Source organism: Brassica oleracea, chromosome C4 (assembly GCF_000695525.1).
Source record: "Brassica oleracea var. oleracea cultivar TO1000 chromosome C4, BOL, whole genome shotgun sequence".
NCBI classification, from domain to species: domain Eukaryota; kingdom Viridiplantae; phylum Streptophyta; class Magnoliopsida; order Brassicales; family Brassicaceae; genus Brassica; species Brassica oleracea.
Genome location: NC_027751.1, coordinates 25,204,119 through 25,222,915, shown reverse-complemented (window position 1 = coordinate 25,222,915; position 18,797 = coordinate 25,204,119). Strand labels below are relative to the sequence as shown.

Here is an 18,797-nt window from a genome sequence, read left to right as displayed (position 1 = left end):
TTAGGCTTTAGGGTTTAGATTTTAGGATTTAGGGTTTATTGTGTAGAATTTTGGTTTAGGGTTTTAGATTTAGGGTTTAGATTTTAGGATTGGGGTTTATGGTTTAGTGTTTTGGATTTAGGGTTTATGGTTTTAGAGTTTAGGTTTTTAGAATTTAGAATTTTGCACATGGCGCTAATTAATGTCGGTGTTGTTTTTTTTTCAGCTATTTAATTTTTTATTTTTATTACATTTTTAAACTATTTCTACGTGGCATTTTGGTTGATTATGAAGAGTGTGATGAATTTAACCATTCACCACAGGGATAAACTAAGTATTGTTCTTGGCTAAAACGTTCCGCTCTGTTTTCTATCTTTCCTAAAAATATGATAACTTAACCATAATTTGTATGTTTGCCCTTTTTAATAGAAAGCCCTTTTGTCAAAAAAAAAACTTGGTTTCACCATTTAACTCAAACTAAATTCAAAAATTTTAAGATAAATGTGTAGAAAACCCATCATTTAAAATGATATACTGAAAATAATATCATCTTAAAAATTATCAAATATATTAAGTGACATTTAAAAGATATAAACCGATTTATTTATTATTAATTAATATTCTGTCTAAAATCACTTTAAATTATATATATTACAACATGTGTATATCAACCTGTAGCCTAAAATGAATTCACCATCACCATTTCTATATTTTTAATTTTCTGGTCGTAAAAATAATTAAAATAGTTATATTCTTGATGATAAATGTGCTTTTAGTTTTCTAGTAAGTGGATGAAAGAGTGTTATACTATTTTTTTCATGTAATTAGGGCTTTGTTGGCGTTCAAGTATCATTTTCCAGAAATCCGGAGTTAATAATCCACAGTATTAACTATTAAGTTAGTTTTCATAAGATAGATATCCAAACGATAGAAAATTAAGTTTAAATATAAAAATAGAAACTCACGTAAGTAGCTCTAATCTTTTCTGTGACATCAACATAGTAAATTAGCTCATGATTTTCATTATATTTACAATGCACCACTCCTCACACCACCACACACGTTGCGTATCAACAAAATGTTAATATAAAAAAGCTTCACATCCTATTCTTATTTTCGTTTTCCTTTCTTTTCTTTTCTGCATCGCACTCGCATATATTTTCTTATTCCTTCAGTGTATAATAATCTTTTCATACGCTTATACTGCGCCTGCAGCACAACTTAACAGCGAGAGGATTAGCCATCTCACACGAGAGCCTCAGTTTCTCGGACAAGTCAACGGTCTTGTCATCTGACGACGGTGCAAGCCATTCAAACTCATGCAAGAGCGTCGCGATCCAAAACGTCACGGTGGTCAAACCCATGTTCTTCCCAGGACAAACCCTACGACCCGACCCAAACGGTGCAAGCCTTAGATCCGACCCAAGAACCGAGAACTCAACGTCACCTTCCTTGGCTACAAACCTTTCGGGTTCAAACTCCAACGGATTTTCCCACACGTGTGGATCATGCGCTATAGCCCACATGTTAACCATTGCAGTGGTCCCTGCCGGCACACGACGGCCGTCAATGATCGTATCTGTGATTGCTAAACGGGCCCACGACAGAAGTGGACCTGGCGGGTGAAGCCTCAAGACTTCTTTGATCACAGCCGTCAGATATGTTAGAGAAGCCACGTCAGATTCTTCCACGGCTCTTGATCTCCCTACGACCTGGTCAAGCTCGTTGTGAACTGTTGTCTGAGTATCTTGATGAAGGACCATCCTAGCAAGAATCCACTCGATCAATACAGCCACCGTGTCAGTTCCTCTAAATATCATTTCCTGTAAAACCCATAAATCGCAATTACGTTATTACCATAACTGTTGTCATATTACCTAAAATGGCATTATTTTAAAATGATTTATTATGTTTTTGTTTTGTTTATTTATTAAAAATAAAATAAGGAACGTGTGCATACCCAGAGAACCGCGACCATATCCGGGTCGGATAGTTTATCCGGACCATCAAGAGAGAGTAATACGTCAACGAAGTCACTAGGCGAGTCACGAGTTTGATCACGGTGGTCAGATATAATCCGGTTCACGAACCGGTTTACTTTCGGTACGAGACTAGAGCATCTAGACCGGATTCTCTGAGGATCAAATTCCGACAACCACGGGAGATGATCGGTCCAGTTAAGTGTTCCGAGTAAATCATAACCCTCTTCGACCAAACCACGTAGCTCATTCACTTCATCGTGCTCTTGTTCAAGCTCGTATTCTTTCCCGAAAACAGAGCACATTATGTTGTTAAGCGATGCCGTTTTGATCAAGTCACGAGCGTAACAGAGTCCTTCGTTGCTGCTACTCTGTTTTGCCAGACACGTCACCATCTGATTCGCGATAACACGTCTCTGCGTTTCAGAGCGTTTAATCTGTTTAGGGCTGAAAAGATGATAAGAAGCGATTCTCCTCAACGTTCGCCAGTAAACGCCGTAAGGAGCGAAACCGATAGCCCGGCTAAACATAAGGGAATACGCTGATTCCTTAACCGGACGGTCAGCGAAAACCGGACTGTTTAGAATCTCTTTAGCTACATCAGGGTTGCACGTGACGATCACGCGAGTATCTCCCAAGCTAAACGCCATCAAACGTTTGGCTCCGAATTTCTCCGCGGCTGCGGCTATGCAGCGGTGTGCTAAAGCGTTTGACATGAGAGACATGCTTCCGACAAAAGGTAAGCCTCTTGGTCCGGGAATCACGGTGGTTCGGTGGCGGCGATGGAGGAAATATTTTCCCCATGCAGGTCCTCCGGGATGAGACCAGTAGAAGAGAGAGAGAGCGAGAGAAGCGATGGAGGCTACGAGGAGTGACAAAGCCAGGTTGGTTTGGGTAAGGAGGCTACATTTGGACAAGAGAGTGAACAATAAGCTGCTTGTGTCGAGCTTGGTGGCCATGGAAGCAGAGAGAGAGAGATAGAGAGAAAAAGGTGAGTGGCTTTTTTGCTGTGGGGTTTGAGATGAATTGCTGCCTTCATGTGTTTATATAGGAAAAAATTAGGCCCCTCTTGTGAAAATTTAATGAGATTAATTCAAAGACTATTTTATTTTATATTTTTGTTGTTTTATATTCCAAGGGGAATGTTGCCTTTTATATTTAATATGGATCTATTTTAATAATGATCTTTGGTGTGTACTTCATTCTCTATTTACCACAAGTATTGTACTTTTTACTGGATATATTTGGCCAAGCATTCTTTTGCTCTCTTTGCTTAAAATATACAAAATTTGAGCTTGTACTTTTTCAATTTAATTTTGTGTTCCTAGCAGCTACAGAAACGCTACAACATTTGTTTTCTTTTGAGCAACCAACATTTGTATTTAAGTGATATAAGAACTACAGTTTCTTTTTTTTTTTGGTGTAAAAGAATAACTTCAGTTTCATTTATCGTTAGATGTAAAAATGATAAAGCAGGATATATACACTATATATATAAAGATAACGTATGAAAAGTAGTTTTCTTGAGTTTATCAACATATGTTATCTCATTATATATGAATTATGTGGGTGATGATAGCTTTTTTAATTGATTAAACATAAGCCAAATCAATATTTTATGCTAAGATATTTTTTTTTAAAAAAGCGATATCTTGCAGCCACAAGGAAAAAAGTTGATTTAATACAATGAATTAATTGGTTCTTTATTCACCAATCTATTAGACAAATACACATCAAACTTAAAAGTTCAAACACTAAAAGTGACTACGATTTTAAACCACTTCCAAAAGTTATCATTTTTTAAAGCAAAACGTAAGTTCGTTTTTTCTTTCATACAAATGAGTTTGACTGTAAAATGAGTGTTTATTTCAGAAGATTACTGAAAAAACAGTTACAAAATTAAAAATTACTACGCTTATGTACCATAAGTATCTCTTTTCTAAGTTAATGCTTAGATGAATATAAAGATTGTCTCACCATGCTTTCTAAATTTTTATGGTTGCAAAACTATACCATGAATGTTTTTATGTCTTTAAATTCAATGCCTTTAAAAAAAGAAAGAAGTTAAAAACGTTATATCAAAGAGATGTTAATGTGATGAATGTATAGTAATTAACTTTACTTTTTGTGACCGTTAAATAAAACTGATGGAATTTTGTAGAATCACTCTTGAAGCAATTCATTGTATTTGTAAACTTTAGATTTAATAAGCTGACTTAGTTTGTACATATATAATATCACTTAGTCATTTTATTCCCTTTCGAGAGATTTATATCAAATCTATAAATTTTGGAAATTATTGTATGATTAATATTATTGAAAACAACGTTTAGTTTTACTTGAGTTGCCCATAAAATTACTTACATCTTGGTGCAGATAAATATATTTATTCGATCACAGCATACGACCTCAAGATTTTGATATTGATACTTAATTATAATTTTGTAGGAAAACAGATTATATAATATGTTTGTTGCACGGTTGCAGCACTATATAATACATAATTATTAGCATTAAGCGTGTAAGGCAATTTATAAGTATATCTTTATTATTTATAACGACACAGTCCATGATCGTAACGCCTTAATGCATTATTAAATTTTCACCCGTGGTACGAAAGTGTGTTCATCTTTTATTTTTAACTTTTTATCCATTACTTATCTATCTGAATTAGTTTATTAGCAACACTATATGTCATCTTAAAAAACACTGTCATCTAAAAATTAACAGTGTAAGTGTGATATACATGTGTAATTACAAGACTTATAATAACCTTGAATTGCATTGTACGCAAATGAGATTTTATCTTAACGGTTTGCGCCGTCATGAACTGAATGACAGGTTTTATACGCGTAATCTGTGTTACTACGCATGACGGCATCATTGATGAGCTCTCTCTTTTTGTTATTTTAGCTATTACTATATGCTTTGTGGTATCCATTGATATAAAATCATAGAAGTCAATTAATCAGGGAACTTTGTTATTTTAGCTATTAATATATGCTTTGTGGTATCCATTGATATAAAATCACAGAAGTCAATTAATCAGGGAACTTGTAGAAGATACTAAGCAAAATAGATTACAAGTACTTCAAAATTTAGCTATATCTTCTTTATTAAAAGAGAAGTACCATTTTTATCTACCATAAAAAAGTCACACTAACTTTATTAGGTCCATTTCATTAATTACATTTATTTAATTATTTATATTAATCTATTCAATATATAAATATATTAATAATAAACCAATTTTAACTGTAAATTTAAATTTTATTTTTAGTTATAAAAAAATGTTGAGAAAAAATCTAACAAAATCTTTCTAAAAATCTATTCTATTAAAAGAGAATCACTTTACTGAACTCGACATTACTACAAACGGACGCAGCTTGGAGAGAAGATCTACAACTAGCGGGACTCGGCTGGTGTATAGGTGAGGGAACTGGGAAAACCTCAACCTTGGCACACTGTCACCACGTTAACTCACCTTTGGTAGTGGAGGGTCTGGCGCTCCGAGAAGCACTGCATTACTGCATTGAGAAAGAAATTCGCCAGGTCCACTGCGAAACAGACTCTCTCAATCTTGTCAAGGCGCTCAACTCGGGCCCGCCAGCTACAGAACTCTATGGAATTGTCGCTGATATATCTTGCTTATCTTTAGCTTTTGATTTTATTTCCATCTCTTGGATTCAATGGGGAAAAAATGGAGATGCTAATGCTTTGGCAAAGCAAGCTCTATGGAATGTATCTAGTGTCTTGCCTCCTAAGAACAATGAGCCTAGTTTATTCTTATTAATGAAAGTTGGTGTTACAAAAAAAAAATGAACAATGGAAGAAAAATTAATAGTACATGAGAAACGCAAAACCTTGGACGCTTTCTACTAGGTAATATGTAGAACAACTAGAAATAAACTCAAAAGCCAAAACCATTAAAGAAGTTAAGTATGTTATATTATAACTCACAAAATAAGTTAACCACTAGGTTATAAATATGATTTTTGTAAAAGTTATCTATAGTAACAAAATAATTTACATTTGAATCTCGAATTGACAGTTTGTATACAATATGACAACACAACATAACAGATTTTAAAGAAAAACCTTGTAAAGACGACCAAATGACTCGTATGTCTTTAGAAAAGCACACTCAAATTCAGTTTTGTTATAATGATATTGTTTCGTTATTCCACAAGTTTGTTCTTAAAAATAAGCAATCACAGAAATAAATTAGAATTTCTGGTACAAGTTTTATGGCTATGAATGTTTATATATATTCAGAGAAAATGTGAGGAAACAAAGTTTTTTTTTGGGTCAAATGAAAAAACAATGTATATGTAACCAATTGTAACGGTTAAACGATTGAATAACCAGTGGTATATTTTCTCTTTGATCCTTCTCAGCTTCTCTCCGAGGTCTTCACATGAAACCTCACTTTCCGATTCAGCATAAATTTGGACTACATTGAAGGATAACTGTGCCCCTCAGTTTTGACCATCACATTGAATTTTTTTGGCATTCTCTATTGAATTATGTGTGTACATGTCGTACCAACTATCCAATCGTCAACCTCTGGTTTACATGTGGCATATATATTTGATTAACTGATTGTTTTATGAACGTGAATTTAATTTGTTTCAAACAGTTATCTATGTCATTATTACTCAATTTCAAAGGTGAACATGTTTTCTTGTATGTTCTAGTATATTTTAAGTTGTATTGGCTAACCAAAAAGTAAACTCTTATTGTTAAATTGGTTTGCCAAGTCAAAAAAGGCCGTCCTAGACTGAATCCCTTTTATATTAAAAGAAAAACATTTTTTAAGACTAACCTTATGCTCATGTATTATTAACCAAAATGTCATTTCCTATGTGGCAATATCATATTCACTTTCACACTCTCTAATTTAAAACCTTCTCTTTACTAGATTTATTACATTCTTTGCCATTATTTTTTAATTATAGCTTAGCATAATGTTTTAATAGTATATCTTGGTAACGTACAATCTCAATGTAGACGAAGGAAGTAACCGGTTATTTGGTAATGTGTTTTATATTATTTTAAAACCGGTTGACATATATTATATTACATATGACTACTATACTCGAATGTTGTTTAAATGTATATTCGAGATCACACTATATCAAATGAGATTATAACTTGAAATCGGTTTAATGTATTTTTCTTAATGAAGATTATAATTTATAATTTGAAATCGGTTTAATGTATCTTTACATGTGATCTTAATGAAGATGATATCAAAACCGAGTGTTGCTTTTGTTGTGTTACTTTTCGATTTTATGTTAATGTGTTTTATATCATTTTAAAACCGGTTACCATATATTATATTACATAAAAAATACTAAGGAATCTCATTTTTATGTATCGAATATATCACACTATATATTATATCACATATGAAAATAATCAATGATAATTCAATGTATACTCGAGATCCTTGGCAATGTCGATAACCATCTATCAATGCAATAAATCAGGAAATATGGCAATTATGGTATTGATTGCCATAATATAATTTTCAAAGATCATAAAGGCATTGTCAACCACACAATACTTGCGTGACAATGCATGATTGCCGTATGAATATTTCAAATTAGGAAATATGAAGCTAAATATAACACTAATTCCGGTTATATATGTACTCATTAATATTGGCCGAATTTGGTAATGAAAATTCATAGTCGAAACCGAATCATTTAATCATATTTTTGATCTTTACTGACTAATTTTGAATTTAATTTAGTTGACTAGAATCTCAGTTTGTTTCCTATACTATTCCAATAAATTCGCATAGCAACGATCAAGGCAAGTTTTCAAAATTCAGTATTTTGAATATAAAGGGGATGTGAATATTTTGCCTTGGACATAATTTTAATTGATTTTACGGAAATAATTATGGAAAATAGCTATAATTGCCATCGGCCCGCGTCTTGCATATATAAATACAAGGCCGTATGATTACATCTCCTCATCCGTAAAGTAGTATCCTATATTATATTTTGTTTCTTTCATATTTTAGTATTATTTTGCTTATGTTTCGTTTTATTTTATATTTATAATTTAGTTTATGAAAACAATAATTTTATTGCTTTTGTTTCGTTTTTATCGTTACTTCATAATTTATTTTATATAAGTTTTTTACTTACTCTCATGGATTCATTTCCACCAAAATATACTTCAATTAAACAAAACAAATACACAAGTTTTTTCTTTAAATCCAAGCTTAATTTATATAGACATACACGCTTTCGTTGAATCCCCCTTATTATATACATGTAATATTTCTTTCTAAGACTATTAACTTTCTAATACCTATTGATTCAAAAATCTCTTTAAATCTTCTCATTCCGCGCAGGGCGCGGGTTATCATCTAGTATATTTATAAAATGAAAATCTACCAGCACGGATGTGCGGGTGAAAAATCTAGTATACTATTGTTCCAGTTGAATGTGACCAAATCAACTATTAACTACTATCTCTCTCTATATACTTAAATTTGATTAAACTATACTTTGCAAGAATTTTAATTATCTAAAGTTTGATTAGTTCTTTGATTAATGTAGTTTACTATGCTGATCTGCTGACACTTCTACATATTTTTATTCATCGAAGACGTGGGAGGCAATCAAGAACTTGAACAACTAATGGTTTGTCCACGTCCGTCCTTTTATACTCTTGTTATTGTAATCATACGGCCTATAAAACAATAGCACTTTAAAATACTAAACTGTATATCTAAATTTAGCATGAACTCATCAGTAGACAATGGTCCGCTAATTAATGTATACAAAGTACTAGCATCGTCACATTTCCGACGTCCAAGTATATTTGTAGACAACAATAAAACAGTACATATAACGTCATGTTTCGTCAAGTTTATCGTAATTTTATAAACCGACGTCAGACCACATCCGCTAATTATGCTGAAATTCAAAATAATAATAGGGATCTATCGACTGCAATTCAAAAACGAGTCGAAACTAGAAAGCGACATTTAATCAAGTGAAACAAAAAAAATTGGAGTTGAGTATATTCGTATATCCAGAGAGAGATTCTAAATAAAATAGGTTTCTGAACGAAAGTCATTATTGTATAAAACCATAGCTTAAACTTGTAAAAATAAAGCAATCAAATATGTTATTTAAATGTATATATTAATTTAAGCAAATTGTCATTTAAGTTAATGTTATATAGTCGCCAAACAGAAAAACAAATGGTTAGCACATAAATTAACAATTAGATATATATCTTTCTTTTGAAAAGAACAATTACATATATTTAATTATAGAGAACTATGACCTGACCTTTAGGTAAGGTTTAGGGCACAAATTGAGTTTGTGTGCGTGTGAAGACATTCTTTTCAGGCACGAATAGATTATGTGAATCTTATTGTCGGTTGTAATATGATGTAACGTGGTGTAGTGCATACAGCTGCAGCTCCTAATTTATAGCCGTTGGATCTCGTTTTTAATTTCGATAATCACGAACCTTTACTCCTCTTTAAGCCACGCGTAGGTTCATGCAAAACGTCCCCGCAACTTGATCGTCGATGTTTTGCAGGATGGTGGTTTAATTTAGAAATGCACACTTGCGTGTCTTCGAGTCTACATTAACCAGACAACTCACATGACTGGTATCCATCTGGTCCCCCCACAAATTGGCTCGCTGTTAACTGTTAAGTACTTGTCAAATGCCTTACATCAACGGTCAGTATTGTCTGATGGAAGTATGCGAGGTACCTAACCGTTGATCTAATAATTAACAGCTACTTAAGTTGTGTTCATCTGCTTTCTTCTTGTTAGTATATATATATTTTTTTTGAAACTAATTTTTTTCTTGTTAGTATATTGCACTACCTCGACTGTTATTAATCTAGATAAATAATTTTCAGCTTTTTCTATGCAAAAGCACATCAATTTTTATCATCTTTCAGGTTATCACACTCAATATTGATATGTTTCATTGAGTTAATATTTTTGTAAAAACAATTACGACATTTACTCGTATTCGATCGAATTATTCATATTAGAGGAGCAGCTTGCATTATCAATATGGACAAATATAGTATATTTTGACCGACCAATTAAATGTAGTCAAGAAGAAATTAATATGTACTCGTAAGGTGAGGACCAAAGACTAGAAAGTGATGAATTACGTCAACAAATCAAGATGCAGATTGCAACTTCCCACCCAATAACAGTTCAAGAAGAAAATACTGAGAGGCATGTTATTAGATGATTTCCATATATATATATATAGATAATTTCATCAGAAATATATGGACCAAAATTAAATTTTATGTGAACGTTTTGTCATCATCTAAAAACGAAAGAACACTATTGCAATTACGACCATTAATTTGTCTGGAAGATGTCATTTGGTGAGTATGATAAGTCCATTTACTAGGGTGACACGTACCTATATTTAGAACTTAACGTTACATGATAAATGTGTGTTTGTTGCCCTTTTGGAAGGAGCAAATCAATCTAAAAATCGTTGTTAAATGTTTTTCTGTCTAATTTATTTCACTCACGACCATAATTTAATTATTTCCAAGTGTGCTCGTATATATTCTATTAAAATAGAATCACTAAAAAATCTACAATACAAAAGTACAGTTACTTATAGTTATTATTAGATTATTTATATTAATCAATCAAATTTATAATATTTCTAATTTTAGTAATTCATAAGAATATTAATAATTAATTAATTTTAACTATAAATTTTAATTTTATTTTTAATAATAAGAAAATATATTTAAAAAATCTAACAAAATCTTACTAAAAATTAATATTTTTTTATAAAATAATTCATTGATTAATTTCGTAATTACTAATATAATATTATTGTAAATTATTATTAATTAAAATTTATTATAAAACAAAAATAATAATTATATGCTCTTTGATAAATTTAATAATTATAGTCTATATTATATGACAACAGAAGTATTATATGAAATAAATATTAAAAAATATATTAAATTAATAAATTAAGATATTTTGTTTTAAAAAATAATTTTATTTCAATAAGTAAATAAATAAAATATTACTCACCATTAAAACCGGTTTAAATTCATAAACTATGTAATATTTTTCAAATTTTTTTAACAACAAAATATTCTGCAACTCACAACAAATATTATCTAAGAAATTATGCATAAAATATAATAGTATACAACTAACTTTTAATTTATGTGTTATTTATAAAATATGTTATTAGAAAACTTTAAAATTTTAATAATTCATTAATGACAATTGACAAATCAATTTTAACTATAAACTTAATGTCTATTTTTAATGGTACAAAAACTGTTGAGAAAATATAAAAATCATACCAAAAATTTCAAATATTTTTTTATAAAATAAAGTATTAATTTTTTAACAAAAAGAAATTAATAGTCATATAATCTTATAAAATCAAAAACAGTTGGTAATTTACAAATTTTTACTGACCAAATATAATATTTTAAAAATAAATATTCCAAACTCAAAATGATAATATTATAAATTTAATAAATAAATAAATAAATTCATAAATGCTAAACTATAATTGTTTTTTAAATGCAACAAGAAAAACAAATTATGTTATAAAAATAAAAAATTCTCTGCTGAAATCTCATTTCAATAACAAAAATCAGAAAATTTAATACCATAACTTCGAAAAATATCTTACACTAAAATAATATGATTATATGTAAATAATAGAGTTAAATTATTTAAACATAACAATATATTTCGTTATAAAATCTTGCAATATACTAAAATAACAGAAGGTAAAGTATATTTTTTAATCACAACATGAAAATATAAATTATCATAAACAAATATCCTTTATATAGTATAACTAAATAATTTTAATAAAATTACTATACGCAAGCGGTAGAAATTAAAAAAAAAATTATTTTGAAAGAAATTCTCTATTTAATTATTTTAGATTATGAATCTAGTGTACCGAACTCAGAAATATATTAGTATGTAATAAAAATTAATAACAAAATAAAATGTATAAAACAAATCATTATATATTAATTGTGTTGAATAAAAAACTAAATAATAAATTATTGAATCACACAATATATAACACTAAAATATAAATTATACATTTAAAACGTTCATGATAATATTAAAATCATATATTTATAAAATAAAATAAAACTGCACGGACGTGTAGATCAAATTCTAGTTATTAGATATGTACTAATCCAAACATCTTAAGTAGATTTTATATGCTATTGATTATTAGTTACTTTGTAATAGCCAACGGTAACTACTAATTGGTAACCAACTTTTTTTTTTTTTTGACATCGAAAGCTCCATATTTTATTAAGTAACTACCAAGAGGTGGGCCTCAGGAGCCATCCAGCTTGGAAGCTGAGAGTCTACATGGGAAAATGAGAAACCTCGAGAACGAGCTCCTTTTGCAAGGCTATCGTCTCAGAGATTTAGGGAACGAGGAATAAAAGATATGGAGCAAGAAATAAACATAGAACAAATATGATGAAACTCATCAAATTCAACCAACAAGGATGGCCAGTTGTCTTCTTAGTCTTCTTCGATGAGATGGACCAGTTGGAGGCAGTCCGTCTCGAATGTCATCGCTATATGGTCTATCTGGATAGAGGATTTCATGGCCCACAGCAGGGTTTGGAACTCCGCGTGTAAGGGGGCTAAGACTCGGTTACTAGAGAATGAACCATAAGTCGTTACCCCATCCTCTGTCTTCAGGACCATTCCTCCACCGAAGAGGTGATCGTTTTTGTGCCAGGAGGCGTCTATCGAGCACACCAGCCCGCGGGGTGGAGGAGCAGCATCAGGGGGAGAAGTCTCAGCGGCGTCATCGTCGTCATGGGGCTTGTCTACTATTTGAGCAAGGCGCCAAGTTTCAGCTTCGGATTGGGCGAGCTGTAGAGTCTCCAGTGGGGATGTGTCCTTGCCGTTGAAGGCTTTGTCGTTTTGAGCTTTCCAAATTTACCATATGGTCCATGGAGCTGTGGTAATAAGAGTATCCGGAATTTCGAAATCTCTCGCTCGCCACAGTATATGATCTAGGTTATTGTGAATCGAGGAGCACGGGAACAGACCCGGAGTGTGAACCAGCCTTTTTCTTAACGCTTAGTGTCTACGATATAAAGATTTTTTTTTTTTTTTGGTAAAAATGTTAAATTATTATTACCATTTTCAATTTTTGACAGACGATACATAGATAACAAGTAGCGGAAATCAGAAACATCAACAACTATACAACAACAAAGGAACAAACCGAAAGCGGCACTAACTCAAGCGAGAAAGCAGGTTAACAACGAGACGATGCCAGACCAATCAACCGCAAGTACTAGATGGTGAACCCGATGGTTGCCGCGAGCTACCGAGATAAGGGCGCCCTCAAACTCTGATTGCAACGGCTCCTACAGCTTCCATCAAGAACCCAGAGCTTACCCGAGGGAAGAATCCGAACCCGAGCCCAGAGCAAGCCAGAAAATAGAGACCATTGGCGGTACGAGGAGAAGCCGTAAACCGACGATGCCGTCGTTCAGTATCTTGCGCCGAAGATTACCGCCTCCATTGCAATCCACTGGGACCGTATACACCCATCTAACCGTAAACTCATATATAGATGACAGATCGGAAGACGGACAACCCTCCGAAGGAAACAAATCCGAAGCCACGCTCAGAACCCAGAGCCTAACTGATACACCACAAACCAAACCTGAGCCGTTAACCGCCCTCAAGTGACGAAGCCAATCTGATGGATTATTTGAGAAGAGCAAGAGGCGGAGCAGGCCACAACCGCCGATACCATTCTGATTTGAAGGGTGAGGAGCTCTTGGGGCTAAGGACGTAGCCGAAGCGGACCAGAGATAACTCACCAACGCGCTGCCACAAAGACCCAGCGGGACGAACTGAACCACCACCACCGGAGACCTCCACACGCTGTAAACAAGGAGAACACAAGGCGACACAACAAACAGACCAGAGAGAAACCGAGATTTACCGGAACCGGCGAACCCAGACCTCCAACTCGACACGCAGAGAAGCTCACCCCCAGATACCGCTGGAGGACGAACATGACCGACGAGGAGCTTATCGACGCCGCACGCGCCTCTACACTCGAAGCATCTAACAAAGCGCAAAGGAAAATTTCCGGCTTTACTCCGTCAGAGTCTGGGTGACCACAACGCTGGAGGAGGCCGTCCTCAAGCCGCCTCAGCCGTCGCGAACCGTAGATCTGAACCAGAGCAAACCAGATCTGAAGCGCTAGTCAGCCACTCCCTCAGCCGTAGAAGACGGAGACAACAGGGGGAAACACTGAGAAGAGAACTGAGATCCCGGCAGCCGTGATGGAGGCGGCGACCGCCGAAAAAAGCAAGCCAAACCCTTGTGCCGCTAGTAGAGAGAGGTTGGAGCGTTCTCGGGGAGAGAGAGAGGTTGGAGCGTTCTCGGGGAGAGAGAGAGAGAGGTCTCTACGATATAAAGAAGTTACGAGCAAAGGCTCTATATTGAACAAAAAGTTAATATGTTATTCTAAATGAAAACCCACAATTATATATGTACAAACGGGTTTCAGAACTCGGCATGGTGCTGTCTAATACCAATTTGTGTTTTTCGTGTTGTCGGCAGCGCACACTTATTTTTTCTAGTTTTATTAATCGAGTTTTTTTGGCAACAATCGAGTCAGAGGATCTCCAATGGCAAACTTCATTTCTCTTTTCAAAATATGAAGATTTTCAAAAAATGAAGAAGCATCTTCTCCACTGGTTTGCTTCAAATTTTTTTTTTCAAAAAGGAATATTCCAAATATATTCTTTTTCTGTTTTATTATTATTTATCAAAAACATCTTCTACTTTTGCTAGTTTACTAATTTTACCCAAATATTTTATTTTAACAATATTTCACCACAATTGCTAATTAATATTAAATAAATATTATCATACAATATAATTATTAACACCTTAGAAGAAGGAAAAAAAAACTATTGGAGAAATTAGAGAAAACAAGCGCACAAAGACAACAACATTTGGAGATTCAAAACAAGAATTATGCTTTGAAGAAGTTTAAAGAAGAGATCAAAATTTTATTTCGTGATTTGAACTCTATACAAGATCGTAGCGTTCGTGCATACATTTAATCTGAGCAAAATCAAATTTTAGTAGAAAAGAGTGAACAACAACAAGCTCAACAACCTTCTCATGCAGCCACTTCATTTGGACAATATTTTAACAATCTTAGTGGATCTGGAAATGATTTATCAGATTATTAAGTGTTAGTTTATGATGTGCTAAGTTTTTTTATATTTAGATTAGTGTTTATCTAGTTTTCAGTTTTTATATTATTTATGTAATTGTGTTTCATCTAAATATTAGTTAAAAAACATGTTTTTAGTATATTTAATATTTTAAATTGATTGAATAAAAATAATAATAAAAACTTTAAAAGTAAGTTGGTAATATTAGATCTTATAGTTTATTTAAGTAAAAACTAAGAACAAGTTAAAGTTGATGGACCAATCTGTAATTAAAAAGTGTATTTTCAAAAAATGAAGAAGTGAAAAAATAAAAAACACGAATGAAACGAAAAATGAAGCAAAAAAATGAAAAATGAAGCACATTGAAGATGCTCTTATATGTTATCTAACCAAACAAATACATAAGTGCTAACATAAAAAAAACGCGTAAAAAGACAAAAAAAAACAATAACCCGCCACGCTAATGCTACTACGAGTACCAGAACGCGGCTCGTGGGTCAAAAGAAGCAAAAAAATATCTCGAGAAAACTTATCAATGCTAATCTGTCGTCTGTAGAGCTCGTTAATGTCGGTTGGCCACTCTTTTGGTTTCTAAAATATTTGAACTATATCCACAAAAAAAAGTACAGTGTGTTGGACTAGACATTTCTTGATAGAAGTCATGGTTGGATCATCTTTTTGAAAAAGGTTAAACCAAGGACAATTCATGAACTAAACCTAACTTCTGGTTGGTCTTGCATCCGGGCACGCATAATTTAGACGGCAAGGTGGCTAACGGGAGTTAAAACCGGGACCGTATTAGATTATTTTATCCCTCAAGTACCCCTAGTCCAGTCCACGTTGGTTTTGGAGGGTATAATGTTACAATGGCTTGCTTAGAAGTCCAAAAAGTTTGGCTCTATCTTGCAATTGTAAAATATAGTAGTATGATTGAAAGATCTCATATCGCATACTGAATACCATACTAATTAATTAAAGTAACTTAGAGCTATTTATAAATATAATTAGTATACTTTATTTTGAAAATTGGCCTCATATAAGTAGTATACTTGATTTACTATATTGTTTTGTCAACAAGCTTTGAAACGTGTTGGATAATTCCAAGCTCGTGGAAACTTAACATATTATTAGATGTTTAATATGTTAAGATAAACACAATAAGGAAACCTAGAAATAGGAAAATGAAGTTTCTATTTAGGTTATGTTTGTGTTTTCCATATCCCACATGTTAAAGGGAATTGTCTTTCATATAAATATAGGTCTAATGGAGAGGTGTTCCATATGATCTAAGTGAAACATATTGAGAGCTTTAGTTTTGAGTAGTTTCTAAAGCTAATAAGATAAGTTGTTCTTATAACTCTTTGTGTTTCTAAGAGATCTGAATTGGTATCAGAGCCTCAGGTTGGAGACTCGATCTAAGCTTAAGTTGTAGCTTAAGATCCTGGTGCTTGTGAACAAGAGATCGCGACGGCAAGATGGCTGACGTGACTAGGGCTCCACGCACGAAGGACTTTGGATCTACATCCATCCAATGTCCGATGTTGTCACCGACAAACTACACAGTTTGGTCGATGAGGATGAAGGTTCTACTACGTGTTCATGAAGTGTGGGACACAATCGAACCCGGTTCAGATGATCAAAAGAAGAACGATGTTGCGATAGCTCTTTTGTTTCAATCTGTTCCAGAGACTTTGATTCTCCAGGTGGGAGAACAAACCGCATCAAAAGAGATCTGGAATGCCATCAAGTCGCGACACCTAGGAGCTGATCGTGTAAGGAAGGCGAGACTTCAGACGTTGATGACGGAGTTTGATAGGTTGAAGATGGATGATGGAGATACGGTCGATGACTTCGCGGGGAAGATATCGGGCCTATCATCCAAAGCAACCTCGTTGGGAGAAAACATAGAAGAATCCACGATGGTCAAGAAGTTCTTGAAGGGTCTTCCAAGACACAAGTATATCCAGATCGTAGCATCACTTGAGCAAGTCCTAGATCTCAACTCGACGGGGTTTGAAGACATAGTTGGAAGGCTTAAGGCGTACGAGGAGCGTGTAGGAGAAGAAACTTAGAAAGAAAACCAAGGGAAACTGATGTTTTCGAACAGTGAAGAGCATAGTCAGAGGGGCTATGAGAATTCCTGTGGTAGAGGAAGATGACGGAACGGTAGAGGCAGAGGTAGAGGTAAGTCACACAACCAAAACCGTGCGTCACACACCGAAGATAACAACTCGAAGAAGAATCGTTCAAAACTGATATGTTGGAGAGGTGACAAGCCTGGTCACTACGCAACTGTCTGTCCCGAAAAGACAGAGAAGAATCAAGAAGCCAATCTAAACGAGACAGAAGAGGCTGATGCACTCTATGTACACGAGGTGGTGTTTTTGAACGAAGATAAGGTGATTCCGAAGAATCTTGATATCGACAAAGGCAGTGCAAGTGTCTGGTATTTGGATAATGGAGCGAGCAATCACATGACAGGGAACAAGGAGTTCTTTTCGAGTTTGAATCTCAACACCAAATGGAAGGTGAAGTTTGGTGATGGATCGTGTGTTTACATTGTAGGTTGTCTCGCAGGGAAGCAAACGAGACACTCATTCCCGAGTGTAACACACGAAGAAGGCGTGTGTGACACATGTCTCGCAGGGAAGCAAACGAGACACTCATTCCCGAGTGTAACACACGAAGAAGGCGTGTGTGACACATGTCTCGCAGGGAAGCAAACGAGACACTCATTCCCGAGTGTAACACACGAAGAAGGCGTGTGTGACACATGTCTCGCAGGGAAGCAAACGAGACACTCATTCCCGAGTGTAACACACGAAGAAGGCGTGTGTGACACATGTCTCGCAGGGAAGCAAACCAGAGACTCACTCCTGACTAAGGCCATGGTTCGTACATCAAAGCCATTAAGATTATTGCTTGGAGATTTGAGTGGACAAACCGCACCACCAACGACAGCAGATAATCATGAGGCATTCTATCGGTTCAAAAGATCTCACACCGATAGAGGAGGAGAGCTTGCCTCAGCTATGTTCAATTTAGGTTGCACCAATAGAGGAGGAGAGGTTGCCTCAGATGTGTTCAATCTAGGATGCACCGATAGAGGAGGAGAGATTGCCTCAGATGAGTTCAACTTATCTTGTGAAAAAGATTTGGTTGAAGCTATGGAAGACGAGTTGGAGTCTATCACAAGAAACAAGATATGAGAGCTTGTAGATAGACCAACTGGTTGTGAGAAGAAAGGAGAAGAGGATCGAGTTTGTGTGTTACACAAGACGTTGCATGTGTTATGCTAGGCACCCAGAGCATGGAGTGTGAAACTTGATCAGGTTCTCAAGGAGATGAGATCAGCGAAGTGCACGAAGGAACCATCAGTGTACTGCAAGACGGAAGGAGGAGACGTCTTGATCATTGCCATCTACGTTGATGATCTATTTGTGACAGGAACTTCACTTAAGGTGATTAGGCAATTCAAGGAGGAGATGTCTAAGAAGTTCGAGATGTCAGATCTAGGTAAGCTAACGTACTACCTTGGCATAGAGGTGATTCAAGGAGCAGACGGAATCAGAATA

At 34.3% G+C, this 18,797-nt stretch overlaps 2 protein-coding genes across 2 annotated transcripts; one reads left to right on the top strand and one right to left on the bottom strand.

Moving 5' to 3' along the window:
- Window positions 1-944: 944 nt before the first annotated feature.
- Window positions 945-2,960, bottom strand: LOC106337716 (cytochrome P450 78A9). Its single transcript, XM_013776848.1, has 2 exons — window positions 1,940-2,960; window positions 945-1,802 (listed from the first exon to the last, which is right to left on the bottom strand). The coding sequence occupies exons 1-2, from the start codon at window positions 2,915-2,917 to the stop codon at window positions 1,170-1,172; spliced, it is 1,611 nt and encodes a 536-aa protein (XP_013632302.1). The 5' UTR covers window positions 2,918-2,960; the 3' UTR covers window positions 945-1,169.
- A 14,392-nt stretch (window positions 2,961-17,352) lies between these two features.
- LOC106338485 lies at window positions 17,353-18,431 on the top strand. Its single transcript, XM_013777450.1, has 2 exons — window positions 17,353-17,406; window positions 17,499-18,431. Exons 1-2 carry the CDS (start codon window positions 17,353-17,355, stop codon window positions 18,429-18,431), a joined length of 987 nt encoding a protein of 328 aa, XP_013632904.1.
- The last annotated feature ends 366 nt before the right edge of the window (window positions 18,432-18,797 follow it).

Coding starts and splice junctions, on each gene's coding strand:
- LOC106337716 (XM_013776848.1), bottom strand. CDS start 2,917: ATGGCCACCAAGCTCGACACAAGCAGCTTATTGTTCACTCTCTTGTCC. Junction 1,803..1,939: donor ATATGGTCGCGGTTCTCTGG/GTATGCACACGT, acceptor TGGGTTTTACAG/GAAATGATATTTAGAGGAAC.
- LOC106338485 (XM_013777450.1), top strand. CDS start 17,353: ATGAGAATTCCTGTGGTAGAGGAAGATGACGGAACGGTAGAGGCAGAG. Junction 17,407..17,498: donor CGGTAGAGGCAGAGGTAGAG/GTAAGTCACACA, acceptor AGAGGTGACAAG/CCTGGTCACTACGCAACTGT.